A 19,283-nucleotide genomic window follows, 5' to 3' on the forward strand; every position below is an offset into this window, starting at 1 on the left:
GATAGTTCCTCCCACTGAAGATCCCCTCCAGAATTTTCTCTGCCTCCAAAGGTAAAGTAGCCTAGGAGTCAGGCCTCTGTAGACTGTCCATAACTGATTCATTTTTTCTTCTTTTTCCTTTTTGTTCTAGGGTCTCTTTCCTTCAGCTCTCCACTCTTTTAGTTTGAGGTTACTAGCTTTTTAAAGGTCATTTAAATTTACTCTACAGGGCTCTGGGCATTTGTGGGAACTTTTTACCAAGCTCCTTCTCTCAAATTAGCTCCCGCAATGGATGAAAAAGCAAAAAAGAAGGGAAAGGGCCGGGTCAGTACCCTGTGCTCAGCACCTTTAAAATACATTAAAATTTATTAAAAGGGAAAGTGTTCCTTTTGTACCCTCAACCTTGGTGATACCATGATTAGAAAGCAGGCCACCAGCCCACCCCAACAGGACAGCATGGTGGCAGCTGTGGACAGACAAGGGGTCCAGAAAGACAAAACACTGACAAAAGTGCCCTGGCCACCAGGAGCTCACTCCATGGCCACTGATGCAGACTGGATGCATCACCAGATGTCCCATTCCAGGAGGACAGACCATGGAGGATCCAGGAGCTCCAGCCAACAGAACTGGCTCAGGGTAACTCCTTGGGGTCCAGTCACCCATCCAGCAGACAAAGCACCATGGCAAGGGGCATCACATATAGCCAGGGACCTCCCTTATTCTGCCACAGGCCATGCGGCATCCCCTCTGACCCTCAGGGGTCCCAAGAACCAACAGTGTCACAACAAAACCAATATTCTACCACTGCCCCTTCCTCCCTTTACAGTGGGGTTGATGTGGCCATTTTGAAGCCAGGCAGCCATTTTAGAACAGGCTCTTGGCAGAGCCTCAGTAGCAGCCATCTTAGGGCCCTCATCCCACAGAAGAAACGGGCACAGGAGGAGACAAACATACAGGCCACCCTTCATCCATTTCCCCATCCTTCTCCCTGGTGTCCAGGTGGTGGAAAAAAGGGACCAGAAAGCAGATAATAAAGAATCTGAGGTGAAGGAAATCCAAGAGGATCACCAGGAACTCTTTTTCCCTGAACAGTTTTATAAGTCGATTCTGAGAAAAGCAATTGCCTTATTGGTTATCTTCCTTGATACTCAGCCAAAGAGAATAAAAAAAAAAGGAGGACGAGGAGGATGTCAAAGAGTCAAAATACCCATAAATAAGTTCCAGTCAATTCTACAACTGAGACTTACATTCTCATCCTGGCCTTACACCTTAAGGCTGTAAAAGCGGAATGGGAAAACCCGGCTAAGTCAAAGAGTCTGACAGAAAGAGCAAAAATCTATAACTTCCACCAGTCAAAAAGTGTTCTTGGTGGTTTTACCTAAAATGGACGCAGTCTTGTCAACTCTCATCAAGGACACTGTCCTCCCCACCGAAGAGGGCTTCCTACTGACAGAAGGTGGAATCAGTTGTCTGCAGAGGCTATGAAGTGGCCACAGTACCACTTAGTGCCTCAGCAACAGCCACCTATTTTTGCCCGAGCAGTACTTGCTTATATTGAGTCCTCTCAGACATTCCCAAAAAAATGAAAAGATCCAAAGGATTGGGCTCCTCAAAGAAAATCTCTAACATATTCAGATGCTTTCAGGTTCTCCGCCTGATCAATGGTGTCCAATGCAGTGGCAAGAGGGTGTCCATGTCAGTGGGAGGAATTGGCCACTGACATGGAAGGAAGATATTTCCACAGAATAGGTTTCGGTTTTCATGTCCTTGGAGGGAAAATGTGTCAGGGAACCAATAGAAAGATCTGCTCCAAATCACAGGACAAACCCCCAAAAAAGTGTCTCCTCCTCCTCTCCTCATATTGAGCTCCCCTAACTAACTCAGAAGAGTTTTTAACCCTTTTCACTCTAGGCAGCCCATTCAAGGTTATGCAGCTTCATACAGATATGGTTCGAGACACAACAGATTATCTAAGTATAGTTGGGGGAAAGCCAGCTCCAATAAACTCTGACACACCTTCTCCACGAATGCTCTTAAGAATAATCAATGGCTCCACAACCTTTCCCTGTGAGGCCATCTATCTCTTTTTGTTCTCATCTGGTTTGCCTCCACCACAGACAGATTTGGGAGAGACATCATTTCCAGAGTTATGCCATAGAACTCAGAAGGGCCTTCTGCCCCAGATTTCTTCTCTCTCAATAATCAAGAAGCTGTTCTAGATTTAAAGACTCAACAAGTTAATCCACTCTCACAAGTCCAAAAGGAGACTGCTTAGTCCACCCTGGCAGCCACCACACAGGGGAATTTCCTAACCTTCATGAACTTGATGTGCACATATCTCCTCACCCCCATCTTTCCAACCCACAGACAGTACCTCCAGTTTGCATAGTACACTCTGCACATGCCATACAATGCCCTTCTTTTTGGCATGCCACCACCCCCACAGTATTCACAAGGGTCCTGCTGGTAATAGTGGCATCTCTACATATTGATGTTATTCTGTAAGAGTCCCTTCCCTACAGAAGTCAGTCAGGGATGCTCAGTTGATAGTACATACCTTTCAACAGCATGGGTTTATAATCAATCTGAAGAAAAGCCAGATCATCCCTACACGGACCATAGAACACCTAAGGGTTTTATTGAACACCATACTCTGGGCTTTCCTCTCCAGAGATAGGCAGGCATGGATTATGGAGCAAACATACAAGATCCTTCACAGCTCTCACTCCTGCGTGAGGGACTTACTACTACATAGTACTATACTCGTTTTCATGCAATACCTACCCTCATGGGCAAATTTTCATTTAAATTGTTTACACTTCTACATATTGAGCTCCCCTACTCTCTGTAAAACTTCCTTCCACAGTAAATGGTCCCTCAGATGGTTACATCCAAAGAGGGACACCATAATGATGGATACTAGTTTGAGGGGATGGGAGTTCACAGAACCCAACATATAGTACAAGGTCAGTGGTCAGGGACAGAATTTCATTAAACCATTAATAATTTGGAACTGCGAGTGATTTCTCTAGCCCTTCAGGCACTCCTTCCCACTTTAAACTCCAGACACATATTTGTATTCACAGACAATACCACTGCCATGACATACATGAATGGACAAGGGGGCACACAGTCATGCTTGTTACAAATGGAAACCATAACCTTTTTCAGTTAGGCCGAGAGAAACATTCGAACCATGCATATCAAAGGGAAACTGAATTCCATGGAAGATTGCCCTCAACCACAGAAGAGCAGTCCAAGGGGTGTGATGTCTCCACCAGAGGAAGGTCAACCACATAGTCCATTCCTTTTTTTTTGGAAACTAATATGGGATTTCTTTGCATCCAGCTCCAACATCAATACAAATAACTTCTATAGCAGGAGCAGAGATCTTTGGGCCAGGAGAATTGACATCTTCTCCTACATGTGGCCAAAGGCTCTTCTATTTGCATCCCCTCCTTTTCCCATGATAACACGCAAGATACAACAGTCGCAGCAACAACAACCTACAATGATTTTGACCACACTGCACTGGCCCAGACAACCTTGTTTTTTCAGACCTGTTTGCAGCCCCACCACTACCACTACAATTCACTCTGAATTTATTATCACAGGGCTATCAGTTCCATGGCAACCCAGCATCTCAGAATCCTACTGCCTGATTACTGAGCGGTCACATTAAAAAAAGAGTGCAGAGGCGCCACTATTGTTTTCCACAGCAGCAGCAATATTGTCCTCAGTGCCCATTTGGTCAGCCTTTTCCTCCTCCGAGGCACCAGACTACCCCAGAAAGAGAGAGAGATCAGAAATCAGTTGGACTTGGGGTTCAGCCAGGCCACATGACTTCTCCCCGGCACCCTTCAAGCATGCATTTTGACTCCGTGGCCTAGAGCACTGTTCCAGTCATTGCTCCTCCCTTCTCATCTCGCCCCACTGGGGACAAGCTGGCGCACTTTCACAATGCTTGGGGCTCGATCACCACTGACAGCTGGTTCCTAAGCACCATCAGATTGGGTTATGCCATCCAGTTCCTCTCCACACCCGCTTCCCCTCCCTCTTCAGAAGCCCCCTGGATACTGTTCCTTGAGCAGGTCCATTTTCTGCTGGCTTTGGGAGCAGTGGAGGAGGTTCCACCAGAACACCGGGGTCACGGCTTCTACTCCTGATACCCAAACACAAGGGAGGGGTAATACCCATCCTCGACCTTCACAGCCTCTACAAATATATCATCTACCTGGAGGTTCCCAGTGGTCATTCTGTCAACTGTTCTTCCTGCATTGCCTCAGAATGACTGGTTTGCTGCTCTGGACCTTCAGGACAACTACTTTCATGTCATGATTTTGCTGAGCCACAGAAAGTTCTTTTGATTCATTGTGGCAGAATACCACTTTGAGTACACAGTGCTCCCATTTGGCCTCTCCTCAGCCCCCAGGTTTTTACTGAATGTGCGGTCGTTGTTGTTATGGCATATCTCAGGAAGAAGGGAATTCACATCTGTACAACTGGTTACTGAGAGACAGATCCAGAGACAAAGTTCTTACTCATGTTGGCACCACGCTGTGCTTTCTTGACCATCTGGGTCTCAATCCTGAACACCAGAAAGTCAACCTTAGCCCACACTCAAAAATTGAACTTATTGGGGCCCTGTTAGAGTCCATGACATCTAGAACATTTTTGCCCACCAACCATTTTCAGAGAATTCACCGTCTTTGCTGTAGTCTGCAGTCTTAGCCTTCCAAGACAGTTTGGATGTATCTGAGGCCTTGGACCACATGTCTGCTTTCCTGCAGATGATCCAATTTGCAAGGTTGCATCTTTGCCCCCTTCAAATGTGGCTCAGGACAGTCTACCATCCTATTTTTCATCCTCTAAACTAACTGGTTCGTCTTCCTTCACTGGTCCTGGACTCCCTGCCATTCTGGATGCGTCCAGAGAATGTTTGCCAAGGCATTCCCTTTGTCCTGCTCTCGACAACCAAGTCACTTATTACCAATGCCTCCCTGATAGATTGTGGGGTGCACCTGGGGTCACTGAAAGTACAGGGATGGTGATTGGAACAGGAGGCCTCAGATACATCCAAACTGTGCTGTAGCTTTGGACCATCTATAATGTGTGTCAAGCTTTTTGGTACTATGTCACAGATTCAAGTAGTTCACATACTTACTGACAATACCACTGCGATGTACTACGTGAACAAACAAACAAAAGGGGAGCACACTCTGGGTTGCTATGCCTAGAGGCGATCAGGCTGTTGCAGTTCTGCATCAAGGAGAACATTTCTCCGATAGCCATTCAATTGCCTGGGGTTCAGAATGATCTCACAGACCATCTCAGCAGGTATTTTTCCCTGAGTCACGAATGGTCCCTGAAGACAACTGACCTTTGGGTCATCTTCACTGCTTGGGGCATCCCAATGATCAACCTGTTTGCTACAAGGGACAACAGGAAACATCATCTGTTCTGCTCTTAAGAGGGCCTCAAGTACAGGCTCCCTGTCTGATGCTTTCCACTTCATCTGGCAGTTGGCTTTCCTGTATGCCTTTCCACCAATCCTGATCATACCTCAGGTCATCCTCAAGCTCAAGGCCAATCGGGCCATGCTCATTCTCATCACCCCAGCATGGCCAAGACAGTGCTGGTTCTCCGACCTTTTCACACTCTCTATTCAGCCTCCCATACCACTTCCTCCCCATCCCAACTTACTCACTCAGAACCAACGCATGCCTTGCATCCTGCACTCAGCTCCCTGCATCTCACAGTGTGTCTGCTGTATGGCTGAATGAGAAGGAAGAGCAGTGGTTGGCAGCTGTCCAACAGGTCCTCCTTAACAGTAGAAAAGCATCCACTAGGACAGCCTATCCAGCTAAATGGAAATGATTTGCTGTGTGGTCATTAAGCCAACAGAAGCCAACCAATACTGGCCTCTATCCAGGACATTTTGGAGTACCTGCTGTACCTTCAGTTGTTGGGGCTTGTGTTTAGTTCATTGAAAGTGCATCTGGCAGCGATAATGGCATTTCATCCTCCCATTCAGGGGAAAAAAATCAGTCTTCTCCAATGTCATGGTAACAAGATTCTTAAAAGGGCTCCTTTGTCTACATACACCCAGTCTGAGAGACGGTTACTCTGTGGGAACCTTAACTCAGTCCTAGCATCCTTATTGGGATCTCTGCTCATGCCCCTGGAGGCTAGTCCCTTTCTGTTTTGTGTCAGAAAACTGCATTCCTGGAAGCGATAACCTCCGCAAGGAGAGTGTGAGAGCTGCAGGCTCTTATAGCAGAGCCTCCTTATACACAATTTTCCAAAGACAAGGTGACTCTAGACAAAAATTGTGAGTGAATCATAGAGTGGTCTCTCAGTTTCATTTGAACCACATGGTATATTTACCTGTGTTCTCTTTTAAGCCACACTCATCTCTGGAGGAGCAGCATCTCCATACCTTAGATGTCCAGTGACTGACATCTTTTATCTGGACATCTGAACCGTTTTATGCTTTACCTCATTTGTTTGTGTCATGTTCAGATCACATGAAGGGTCATATGGTCTCTTTGAAGAGGATCTCCAAATGGATAACATCCTGAATCAAAAATTCATATGAAATAGCCTCAGCTACGCTCCCTCAACAGATGCGAGTTCATTCTACGAGGGCACAAGGAACATTCATAGCATGCCTCAGTGACATTTCCATATTGGACATTTGCAGGGCTGCTGTGTGGTCATTGATACATGCATTCATAAACCATTACGCCATAACCACATCTCCCAGGGCGGATGCAAGCTTTAGAACTGTGGGCCTGCAGTCCTTATTTAGGTAGACTACAAGCGCTATTTCCTGGCGAGGAATACTTCTTGTGAGTGGAATACACGTCTGCATCTACTTGAAGAAGAAGAAACTGTTACTTACTGTAACGTGTTCTTTGAATCAGATGTGTATTCCATGACCCACCCTCCATCCCCTCTGCATCGGAGTCTTGTGTCTGGGCATTTGGTGAGAAGGAACTGGGGGAGGGGCAGGGCGGCACTACATCACATAGCCAAAGGAGGAGTTATGGCCACAAGATGCAAGTGCCGCCCCTCTGTGGGTACTGCTAGGCAAATTTATCCTGCTCCAATGTGCTGGGCAAGCACATACCTAAGTGGAATACATGTTGGCATCATATCTCAAAGAACCATAGTTACAATAAGTAACCATTTCTTTCATAAAAAAACAGGAGTACTTGTGGCACCTTAAAGACTAACAAATTTATTTAAGCATGAGCTTTCGTGAGCTACAGCTCACTTCTTCGGATGCCACCTTTTCATGTTCTCTGTATGTATAAATATCCCCTGTCTGTGTGTTCCATTCTATGCATCCGAAGAAGTGAGCTGTAGCTCACGAAAGCTCATGCTTAAATAAATTTGTTAGTCTTTAAAGGTGCCACAAGTACTCCTGTTTTTTTTGCGGATACAGACTAACACGGCTGCTACTCTGAAACCTGTCATTTCTTTCATGACTCCCTTTCACATAGCTGCATCTTTTACATTATGCTCTTATAACCCACCCAAAAATACTTCTAGTGCAAAATGAAAGTCATTCTATTCCCAGATACAAAAGGCTGTAATACCTATCACAAATATCACTTTTAGCTGCTGGCAGTCCAAGGTGGAAACATCATGCAGATTTTCCTCAAGTGAGATGGATGAATACCTTAAACATTATTTTTGTGTGTGTGTGTGTGTGTGTGTGCAAATATTCTAGTGATTGCGTTTAGAGGTAGATGTGTTTGCAGACACAGTGAATTTTATGTTATTAAAGAATATTTGCAGAAATCAAATTTTCAGTTTGCAAAAAGAAACATGATTCTAGGAGTTATGCTGATCCAGTCAAGAAGTTTGAATATCAGACATCAAATACTTACAATGAACTGCTAATTGTACAAGAATTACTTGTGAATTGATATATGGCTACAGACCAAGAGTTATTCACAGAAATTACTTTGTAAATACTTGCAAACAGGAAATACATTTAAAATCATCAGCTGCTTGGGGACAGCTAAACTCATTGAAAGAAGTAGTCTCAGCTCTACTCCCTCAGCTCTCAAACTACTCAAATGTGGGCTTGAAAGCCCATTAATCCAGACTAGTTTGTGTGGTTTTTATTCTAGTTCAGCAGTTTCATGATTGCATGACTGATTTGTAATTTTACTGTTATCCATAAAACCTTTGTATTGCACAGACTCATGATAAGGATCTCTACGATGAACTCAATATTTTCTTCTGACAGAAGACTGCAATCAGTTCTTATTTCCACCACATTTTTGGGATGAAAACTGAGAGCAGTGAAGTCTGAAATGTGAGTCGTGTCTACAACACTGCTTTAGGCTGAAATCATGCTGTCCAGGGGATTCAAATGTTATCAACAATGGAAAACCATGTTTGCATTCCTCATATTATTTAATTATATTTAAAAGTGGCTGCAATGCACTTTAAAAGATGCTTATTGGAAAACTGAAGCATAACTGATAATTTCATCAAGTCTGAACAAATACTTGATTTGCATTTTTAAAGCACGCGCACTCTCTCACACACACACACACACACACTTTAATAATAGTTGACTCTATTGAAATTTCATACTCATACTGAAGGTAATAGCAATGGCTAGAGCAAGGCAAAATGCAGCTAAGAAACATGTAATAATTCCTACATTGTTATACGTATGTACTGTAGTACTAGTCTGGGCCACTCCTACCTTGGTAGAAATGCTATGCTTCTCATAAGCAGAGGGACCCATACTAAATTTTGACAATATTGCATGGCATTTTGTGGTGCTGACGTGCCCAGTAGACAAACAAACAAAAACGAAACCCTTAGTCTAGCTGTTTAGGTAAAGACCAGCAAACTCATCTCACTTGTGACTTAGGAAAAGCAATGTCAAGAGTGATTAATGTAAACATTCTAGAGTTTTCCAATTACACAACGGAACTAGTCTAATGTATAAAATATGAGAAAGGAAAATAAAAAATTCCACCTCAACTTATAAGAAAGTAAGCTTGATGAGCTCTCTGAATGTTCATCTTCAAAACATTCTTCCCTTCCTTCATACGTAAACTGGTTATATGGCAAATACAGAGGTGTAGACTTAGCTGATGGAGACTGCGAGGCCTCAGTCTGTGATGTAGAAGGGCCTGGTTGCTGACTTTCATGCATTTTCACATCACTGTGGTCTGTTACTTTAGACAGGATTCTATCAATGGTTTTGTAATAAGGCCAGTCAGGTGCGACGGTTTCACTATCAGTCATGCATTTTAATTTCCTGAAAAGGCATACAAGAGAAAGGTCTGATAACACAGAAACAAGCATTTCATACAGATCTTAAATCTCTATCTCAAAAATCTGTTTCAGTCACAAAAGATAACTCTGATCATTTTACAGGCAAACTAAAAATCCTTAATAAGAATAAAATTAGATAGCAGTTTTTGGCCTTTGATATCAAGTGAGATCATCAGTTTATTTTCATGATTTCATCCAGTGGTGAAAAGGTGCACATTGCCCCAAGTTGAGTTCAATACCAGTACTAAAAAATAACAGCTTCTACTAATGAAGAGAATCCATTAAAATAATTAATAATGAATACGCTTGTTATAACAGTGCTGGTTGTTCCCTCTTACAAAATGACAAATCTGATCAGGGTTTAAAACAGCATATTTTAATAAGAGCTAATGCAATGGTCACCTGGAGCCTCTGCCAGTTGATCATGCTCTCTGGACACTAAAAGTTTGGCGGTGCAGTGGGGCTAAGGCAGGCTCCCTGCTTGCCCTGGCCCCACGCCACTCCCAGAAGTGGCCAGCACACCCCTGAGGCCCCGGGGGAAGGAGAGCTAGGGGTCTCCGCACGCTGCTCCTGCCTACAAGCACCACCCCTGCAGCTCCCATTGGCCAGGAACAGGGAACTGCAGCCAATGGGAGCTGCGAGGCAGTGCCTGCAGAGAGGGGCAGATCCTAGGCTGCACTTAAATTCAAAAAGTGATCTTGTGCATAAAAGGGTTGGAGACCACGGGGCTAGTGAGAGTACCCCATCCCTCTGTAAATGGAATTAGAACTGACCAACTATGTCATAGGCTTTACTCTAACAGATAATGAAAATTCTCCCTTAGATAAAGTGGCAGGGGAATCTGGAGGAGGAGGATCTGAAAATGCTGGAAAGTTCTAAATGGCTATGATGATCATCATAATGCCCAAAGTGGATATAAAAAATGCTTTAATATATATATTACACACATACACACACATACTTGAATATTATTTAAATCAGATTTTTAGAATCTAAATTAAATGACTTTTTAAATAAATCTGTTTAAAATTAAATTTGAAATTATGACACTATCTTAAGGCCTAAACTCACTATAATCCATTAAAATCATTTATATAAATAAAAATATCAGTGAGCCTGCCTCAAATTTTAATGAATTAAAGGGTGCTGATTTTTTAATTATATACAGAATCAGGGCAGAAACATCTTTAATTTCTTTGATCAAAATCAAGCTTTAAAATATGTCTCAATGTCATGTGCTGCATTACTAAGTATCCATATTGTTCTCAGGTGTTTATGATAGACCTAATGTTGGTATTTACATTTTCCAAATTATGTACTTTTAGTTTCTGTTGTGCAAACAAACTTTTGCTTTAATTATTTTTAGTTTCAGTTAAGATAGATAGAAATCGGAGAAAGAATATTTCCTTCATTTAAAGGAGAAACTGATTGGAAGTTGAAGAAGCACAAAAGCTTGTTTCCTCTTCCAATCTATTAATAAAAGCCAGGTGGAAGAAAAGATCTACTAATTCTAAAAATATGAAGGATGTGAGGCCAGATTTTCAGATTTAGGCACCTAAAGATGCAGATAAAGATGCAGCTGTCTAAAGGGTTTTTCAAAAATGCCTATGTTGATTATTTCTTTAATTCCCATTGATTTCAATGGGAATCAGGCACCTACCCTACTTACGCACTTTTGGAAACTCCACTAGCGTGGAGTAGAGCGGAAGAATTACTTCTTTTGTTTTGCTTACAACACTCCTGCTAACAAATCCCAGAATGATGTTTGCTTATTTTTTTTTTTTTACAACAGTGTTACACTGTTGACTCATATGTAGCTTGTGATCCACTATGACCCCCCAATACCTTTCCGCAGTACTCCTCCCTAGGCAGTCATTTCCCATTTTGTATATGTGCAATTGATTGTTCCTTCTTGCATTTGTCCTTATTGAATTTCATCCTGTTTGCTTCAGACCAACCTGAAAAATATGTTTCCAGTACATTTAAAGTTGTTTAATTTAACTAATAAAAACAATTTTAAAATGCTGTTTTTGTATATTTTTAATTGAATTCCAGGCTGGTTCTGCCAAACAGAAAGAGATTTCCACCATCTGGAAACAGGAAAAGTACTGGGCTTGGATAGCCGGTACAGTCCTTTTCTTGGGGAATACCACAACACACTTTTTGCTGGGTCCATCTGCTGGTAGAAAGATATAACACCCACTGCTTCAGCTGCCACTAGGACCATTAGAGGAAAATAAAACTTTAACAACATGATAACAATGGTGACAAATAGAGATGTGAGTGTGGAAAAACTGAAGTTCTTCCTTTCCAATGGTCCAGCCATGTGGCTAGCAGACTAGGATGAAGTGACAACTACTGGTGGGAGGGAACTTAGTTAAGAACAACAAATTAGTTTGTTTGGGTTTTTAAGTAGTTAGTGTTCTTCTCTGAACTTTCAAGGTCTGATGAGCTTTTCCAGCTACAGGTGAGCTGCATATTATAGCAATGCATAGCAAAGCTTACACAGTACAGTCTGTATTCCTATTCTCTCTATGCAGTCAAAACTGTTGCTGTGATTTCACAATCAGATCATATCATCGACACAATGTTATAGCATGGCTTCTTTGTTACACAATATCTAGCTATAGGATAGACCATAAATTATCAACTTAATACCAAATACTTTTTTGTTTAGTTGTTCAAATTCTTTGCAATAAAAGTATTTTTCTTTTATTGCCATACATTGCTAGGTACACACTGTACACCTCTATATACTTCACAAGGGTTTCCCCATGTAAGTTACAGTATTGGCAAGACCTAATGTCCTCAGATTTTATTGTTTTAATGCAGAACATCTCAAATTGTATTATCAATAAACTACAATCTTAACACTAAATAAAGACTATAATGATAATTAAAATGTGGGTTTTCAGTGGGAGCTGCTGTGTATTGAACTTCCAAGTCTAAATTAGGAACACTGGGCTCTTTCTGATTGAGTAGAGATGTTTAAGGGCAGGACTATTCTGTTCTGATTCAGATTCTTTGACAACTACTGCTCTGCTTTCAGATGTCATCAGGCTCTTTGTCTCTACAACAGTACTTAAATTACTTCTCCTGTATCAGAGTCATCCATTATTATGATTTTGACCTAAATCTCACATCCTTACTCCAGCAAAATTCCCATTAAAGGGAGCAGGAGTTTTGCTTGAGTAAATATGTCAGGATTTTATTCTTTATGCTTAAGTTCAGCTGTGTACCATGGCCCTCCCTTTATGTAGTACTATCACACTTTTGAAGAAATATTCACAGATTTGTCCATCCGCTGCTAGAGGATGCTATTATTCAGAACTAAATAGGTGTCCGAACACGCCTCTCACTCTAAATGCAGTGTGTGGATGTCTTGCTGCCATTGCTGCTTACTTCAGCAACAGACTGGGAATATTGATCCCCACTGCAAACTGGGCCGGAGCACTCTGCTTACTTAAAAGGGGCAGCAGTGAAGCTGATGGAGTCTGGACTCTGGGGTGGAGAAAGACAAAGGGATGATACTGAGGGGAGAGAAAAAGATAGGGAGGGGGAGTCCAGAACCACGGAAAAGAAGTGGGAACATGGCCTATAGAGGCAAACAAAGGTCGCATTGTGTACAACAATAGCGTTTTATTCCAACTCTTTGTCTCCTCAACAGCACTCAAATTACTCCCCCTGTATCACAGTTGTCCATTATTATGATTTTGCCAGAAGCTGGGAATGGGCGACAGGGGATGGATCACTTGATGATTACCTGTTCTGTTCATTCCCTCTGGGGCACCTGGCATTGGCCACTGTTGGAAGACAGGATACTAGGCTAGATGGACCTTTGGTCTGACTCAATATGGTTGTTCTTATGTTCTAACTCTGCTCCACAAAAGCTTTCTGATAAAATGATCAACAGTAAAATAACTAAGAATGTTAGTATTAAATGGTCATCACTGGTTTCAGAGTTAACTCCTCTCATTTTAGAATCTTTTGCTGAGATTGGAAGTGGAGTCTAAGTAGAAGAGTGGGACAGCTGAGGCCTCTAACCTCTATCAGACCACATTTATCCCTAATGTAGCTCAATTGAAATCAACAGCAGGGACGAATTAAGCTCACTGCTACTATCTCCCAACTTAGTGAGTCAACATATGATCAAGTCATTGGAGGGTTTTCTTTGCAACTAAACGCAAGATTCTTTTAAATGAAATATTAAATTCTTTAGAAATGGACAGGACCAGAGTAATGCTAGTATAGTGTGTTATCACGTACCTACTTAGTCTAACCCAGAGGCAGTAGAGGGGTGATAGGACCCATGAATAAGGCTCAGATTTTGTCATGGATATTTTTTAGTAAAAATCACGGACAGGTCACGGGCAATAAGCAAAAATTAATGCAGCAGCACAGAGCCAGAGCAGTCCACAGCTGGGGCAGCGCAGACCAGCCGTGCTGACAGTTACAGTGGGGAGCTGTGGGCCCAGAGCGGAGGAGTGAACGCCCTTTGTGCCACAAGTAACACCAGAGCCAAGTGCGGTGAGCAGCTGGGAAGAGTGAGGGGGGACCCTAGGCAGAGGGCCCAGTGCAAGGAGATATCGTCAAACAAGAGGTCTTTCAGGCTCTACTTGGAGGGGGACCATGACCCCGTTGGGAGGGCTGATGCTGGGGAGAAGGGTTCCTGCCAGCTAGAGCCTGAGGGCATGTGGCAACTGCCAGAGCAGGTGTCTGACCCACAGTGTCACCGCAGCACAGCCAGTGCTTGAGAAGGAGGCCTGGGAGATGTGAAGAATAGACTATGAACTTCCCTCATATCCCAGAGACTGCTGTTTGTGGTTTCCCCATGCCAACAGGGCAGGATTACTTGTTTCCTTTAACCTGTCTAATTTTTTCCTTATTTTTATTACTGTCTTGCTCTTTAATAAATTGCATTTGGTTTGAACTTAATGTAGTGCTCAGTGGGCCAGGGTAGTGGCCATTGTGGAGAGAGTACTCTGGACTGGGGACACCCTAGCCTCTGTCCTAAGTGGCTATGACAAGACTGGGGCTTAAGCCTCCCAGGAATCCTGGGACCACCTTATCAGGGTTACAAGGACTCTGCCACATGGAAGAGTGGAAGAGGAGTCTTCAAGGTCAGGCAGGCATTTGGGTAAAGGGAGCTGGAGTGAGGCCTCAGATCCTTTCACTATCCGATTCCACAGAGGTAGTGCAGAAGCCAGGAAAGTTCCCCACAAGGGCAGGACCATTCCCCCGCTTACACTTATATAAATTAAATAGGCTCAAACTATTTAATAAGATACAGATTTTTCATCTCTAAGACACTAGTTTAAATCCAGCCCAGATCAGAAGTCACTGAAAATGATCTCAAATGAGTTAGTGATCTCAGTCCAGTTCCCAGTGGACAGAAATTCAAGGTGCAAAAAAACATTACCACCACAACTGGCAATCTTGTTGGCCATGTTATTACAGAAGAATCAACAACTGAATGAGCACTGAGATCTAATTAACCACTTTCCAGGACCTTCTGTCATCTGGGTTGAGGCACATTGGTGGAGCAAATTGAACTTATATTGCCTGTTTTGTGGATAACTAGGACTGTATTCTCTATATCAATTAATCCAGCAATTTCATGAGTTTTAAAATAAAATTATGAAAACATTAAATTTTAGAGCGAGTTTTTAAAGACCATGACCACTTAGAACAAATGCATATAATCTATAACTTCATTTTTTTACTCTCTCTGTTCAACACACTATTGCTGGGTTGTGGGGGTATTATTAACTTATTAATTATTATTATTATTATTGTATTTGTTTGATATTACTACTAGCCTGGAGGAATGGAAACAAGCTTCATCTCCTGGGGTTTTTGAAAAAAGCTTTCAAAATAAATAATAAATAACACTGTTCGTGCACAAATCAATGACACGGGAGAGAAACATGTAGGAAAGCACAATACTTAAATTGTGAGTCTGCTATGAATTATTGAAACTGAAGAGAAAGCTGGTAAAATATTCAAATTTAACTTTCTGCAGTAATTTGGCTGAACTTATCTTTGGTCATTTGCTGCAGCAAAGGTCAAAGATTCCAGTCATTTAATATCATGGAATATGGTGAAGAATTACACAAGGTACTACATTTAATTGCTATCATGTACACATGAAAATTTAAAAAAATAACCTATAATTCAGATAATGAGACTGATTCAACTTTACCATTGATTAACATTAATTGACTGCAATTCAAATTAAAATGTAACAGTTGCATCTTGTTTCCACAAATTTTGGGGGGAAGGAGAGAGGAGCTGGTTTCAAAAAAATTATTAATTTGCATTCACACAGCCTTTATTTTTAAAGCATCAAAAGGAATTAGTCAGAACTATCATATTGTTTAGTGTGCATATGCTATAATCATTATATCAATAGTAAAATAATAATAATAGCTCTAAAGCTTGTCTCTTTCACCAACAGAAGTTGGTCCAACAAAAGATATTACCTCACAAACCCTTGTCTCTCTAATACTATGCATTGGCACACATTAAGGTCAATATATTAGTGGTGCTAGAAATGTATTTTCTTTTAGAAGGACTAATTGTAGGTTTGTGGGTGCTGAATGCCCAAGTACCCAACACAGTAGAAAGAACTTCAGGACATATTCTAAGCGATTCTAAACTGCAGGAGATGACTTAGTAATGTAAGCAGAACTTTTGATACTCATCTATCAGAAACCTTAATTTTCAATCCCAGCACGCTTGACTCAGGGTATGTCTACACTATGGGATTATTCCGATTTTACATAAACCGGTTTTGTAAAACAGATTGTATAAAGTTGAGTGCACGCGGCCACACTAAGCACATTAATTCGGCGGTGTGTGTCCATGTACCAAGGCTAGTGTCGATTTCCAGAGCATTGCACTGTGGGTAGCTATCCCGTAGCTATCCCATAGTTCCCGCAGTCTCCCCTGCTCATTGGAATTCTGGGTTGAGATCCCAATGCAAAAACAGTGTCGCGGGTGATTCTGGGTAAATGTCGTCACTCAATCCTTCCTCCGGGAAAGCAACGGCAGACAATCATTTGGCACCCTTTTTTCCTGGATTGCCCTGGCAGACGCCATAGCATGGCAATCATGGAGCCCATTTTGCCTTTTGTCACTGTCACCATATGAGTACTGGATGCTGCTGACAGATGCGGTACTGCACTGCTACACAGCAGCATTCATTTGCCTTTGCAAGATAGCATAGATGGTTACCAGTCATATTGCACCGTCTGCCATTGTAAATTGGCGATGAGATGACGGTTATCAGTCGTTCTGTACCATCTGCTGCTATCATGGGTGCTTCTGGCTGGCCTCGCAGAGATCGGCCAGGGGCGCATAGGCAAAAATGGGAATGACTCCCTGGGAGCACAGCCGCTCCGTGTCAGAGCCCCAGAGATCCCGCAGAAATGAGCTGCATGCCATTCTAGGGGGTGCCCCTGCAACAACCCCACCCGTTGCTTCCCTCCTCCCGCAACCCTCCTGGGCTACCGTGGCAGTGTCCCCCCATTTGTGTGATGAAGTAATAAAGAATGCAGGAATAAAAAACACAGACTTTTTAGTGAGATAAAATGAGAGGGAGGAAGCCTCCAGCTGCTGTGATAGTCCAAGCAGGACATTAAAGGGTAGGGGGGGAGAGGAGACCAGCCTTCCGCTGCTACCATAGTCCAGGCAGTACAGAATCTTTTCTTTAGACATGACAGGGAGGGGGGGCTGATAGAGCTCAGCCCCCAGTTGCTATGATGAGGACGGTTACCATCCATTCTGTACCATCTGCTGGGAATGACCAGGAGTCATTCCTATTTTTACCCAGGTGCCCCTGGCCGACCTCACCGAGCTGATGATGAGGCTGACGACGAGGACGGATACCAGTCCTGCACTGTACCGTCTGCCACCGGGGAGGGGAGAGGAGAGGATGCTGCTGTTTACCGCTCCAGCACCCCGTCTACCAGCAGCATGCAGTAGACATAGGGTGACACTGAAAAAAGGCGAGAAACGATTTTTTCCCTTTTCTTTCGGGGGGGAAGGGTGTAAATTGACGACATACACCCTGAAACACCCGGGAAAATGTTTTTGACCCTTCAGGCACTTGGAGCCCAGCCAAGAATGCAAATGCTTTTTGGAGACTGCGGGGACTGTGGGATAGCTGGAGTCCTCAGTCCCCCCTCCCTCCCTCCATGAGCGTCCATTTGATTCTTTGGCTTTCCGTTACGCTTCTCACACAGCACTGTGCTGAGTCCCTGCTGTGGCCTCTGTCTATCATAGCCTGGAGATTTTTTCAAATGCTTTGTCATTTCGTCTTCTGTAACGGAGCTCTGATACAACAGATTTGTCTCCCCATACAGCGATCAGATCCAGTATCTTCCGTACGGTCCATGCTGGAGCTCTTTTTGGATTTGGGACTGCATCGCCACCTGTGCTGATCAAAGCTCCACGCTGGGCAAACAGGAAATGAAATTCAAAAGTTTGCGGGGCTTTTCCTGTCTACCTGGCCAGTGCATCCGAGTTCAGATGGCTTTCCAGAGCGGTCACAATGGTGCACTGTGGGATAGCTCCCGGAGGCCAATACCGTCAATTTGCAGCCACACTAACCCTAATCCGACATGACAATACCGATTTCAGCGCTACTCCTCTCGTCGGGGAGGAGTACAGAAACCGGTTTAAAGAGCCCTTTATATCGATATAAAGGGCCTCATTGTGTGGACGGGTGCAGGGTTAAATTGGTTTAACGCTGCTAAATTCGGTTTAAATGTCTAGTGTAGACCAGGCCTCAGCCCTTCACCTACCAAGATAGATAAATGGGAGCACATGCAGTTTACTGCACAGATGCCTTTCACACAGAACATTAAAAACCAGAGTCCTATCTGCCCTAACTAGATACTTAAGTTTCCATTGCACTTTTTCTTATAGTAGGATTTTGCCCAGCTGCATCTGCACTAAATTTTTCATGTAGGTTAGGCCTTTGGTTGCTGTGGTGAATGAAGTGATTCCTTTATGTATTGCAGACAGGCAAACGTTTATTTTAGGCAAGGTGCTTATTACCATGAAGTCACTGGGACTATTCATAATACCACATAAACTGCCTACCAGATCAGACCATCTATTCCAATCTCCTATTTCTGACAGTGACCAATACTAAATGCTTCACCAGAAGATGCAAGAAACCTCTTACTGGACAATTGTGGAATAGACTGCTCATAGGGAAAGTTTCTTCCTAGCCCCAGACAATTCATGGTGCATGAATATTTATATACTTTATATGTTTTTTAAATTATATCTAATTTAAATGACCAGTGTTCTCATTATCCTTACAAAATGTCTAATCTTTAAAAAAAAAAAATACTACTTAGCTCTTGGTCTCAATGATATCTAGTTGCAATGAGTTCCACCTGCCAATTATGTGTTTTGTAAAAAGTATTTTCTTTAATTGGTTTTAAATTTTATTGAATAACTTTGTTATTATAGGGAAAGAGGAAAGAGGAGCACATGGTTTACGTTCTCTATACCATTTGTTACTTTGCATGCCTCTGTCATGTTGCCTTTTATTGATTTGTCTCCTCTTTAAACTAAAAAGTCACAAACTTTTCAGTATTTCCCCATCTGGAATTCTTTTCAAGGGAAGGGCTTACCATTGATTTATATAACAAAATTATTATATTGTAGTATTATTTTTAAAACCTACTCCTTATGCATTCTAGCATTTTGTCTGCTTTTTAGACCGCTGCTGCATAATGAACAAAGACTTCCATTGAGAACCATGAGTACTACATTCAGTAGCAACATTTGCAGGGTCAGCCATAAAGTGCTATGGAATCCTTCAGGTTGAAAGGCATTATGATAAATATGTAAGAGGATTATTAAGTACAAATTTACCTATTTTCCATTTTAGATCCGTGAAGCTGCAAGTCACCATTACCCGCACCATGAGATGTCCCAGCACGCAGTGCACCCGCAACATCACATTCACCATT

General features: G+C 42.6%; 1 protein-coding gene across 3 annotated transcripts in view; it reads right to left on the reverse strand.

Moving 5' to 3' along the window:
• The window catches only part of MSANTD1 (Myb/SANT DNA binding domain containing 1), a 70,713-nt gene that overhangs the window by 12,004 nt on the left and 39,426 nt on the right, over positions 1-19,283 (reverse strand). For all 3 annotated transcript variants that reach the window (XM_039540917.1, XM_039540918.1, XM_039540916.1), the window contains one exon: positions 8,990-9,274. In XM_039540917.1, coding sequence (XP_039396851.1) covers positions 8,990-9,274 — 285 coding nt within the window. The remainder of the gene's footprint in view (positions 1-8,989; positions 9,275-19,283) is intronic.

This window comes from Mauremys reevesii, linkage group 5 (genome assembly GCF_016161935.1).
Source record: "Mauremys reevesii isolate NIE-2019 linkage group 5, ASM1616193v1, whole genome shotgun sequence".
Classification (NCBI taxonomy): Eukaryota; Metazoa; Chordata; order Testudines; family Geoemydidae; genus Mauremys; species Mauremys reevesii.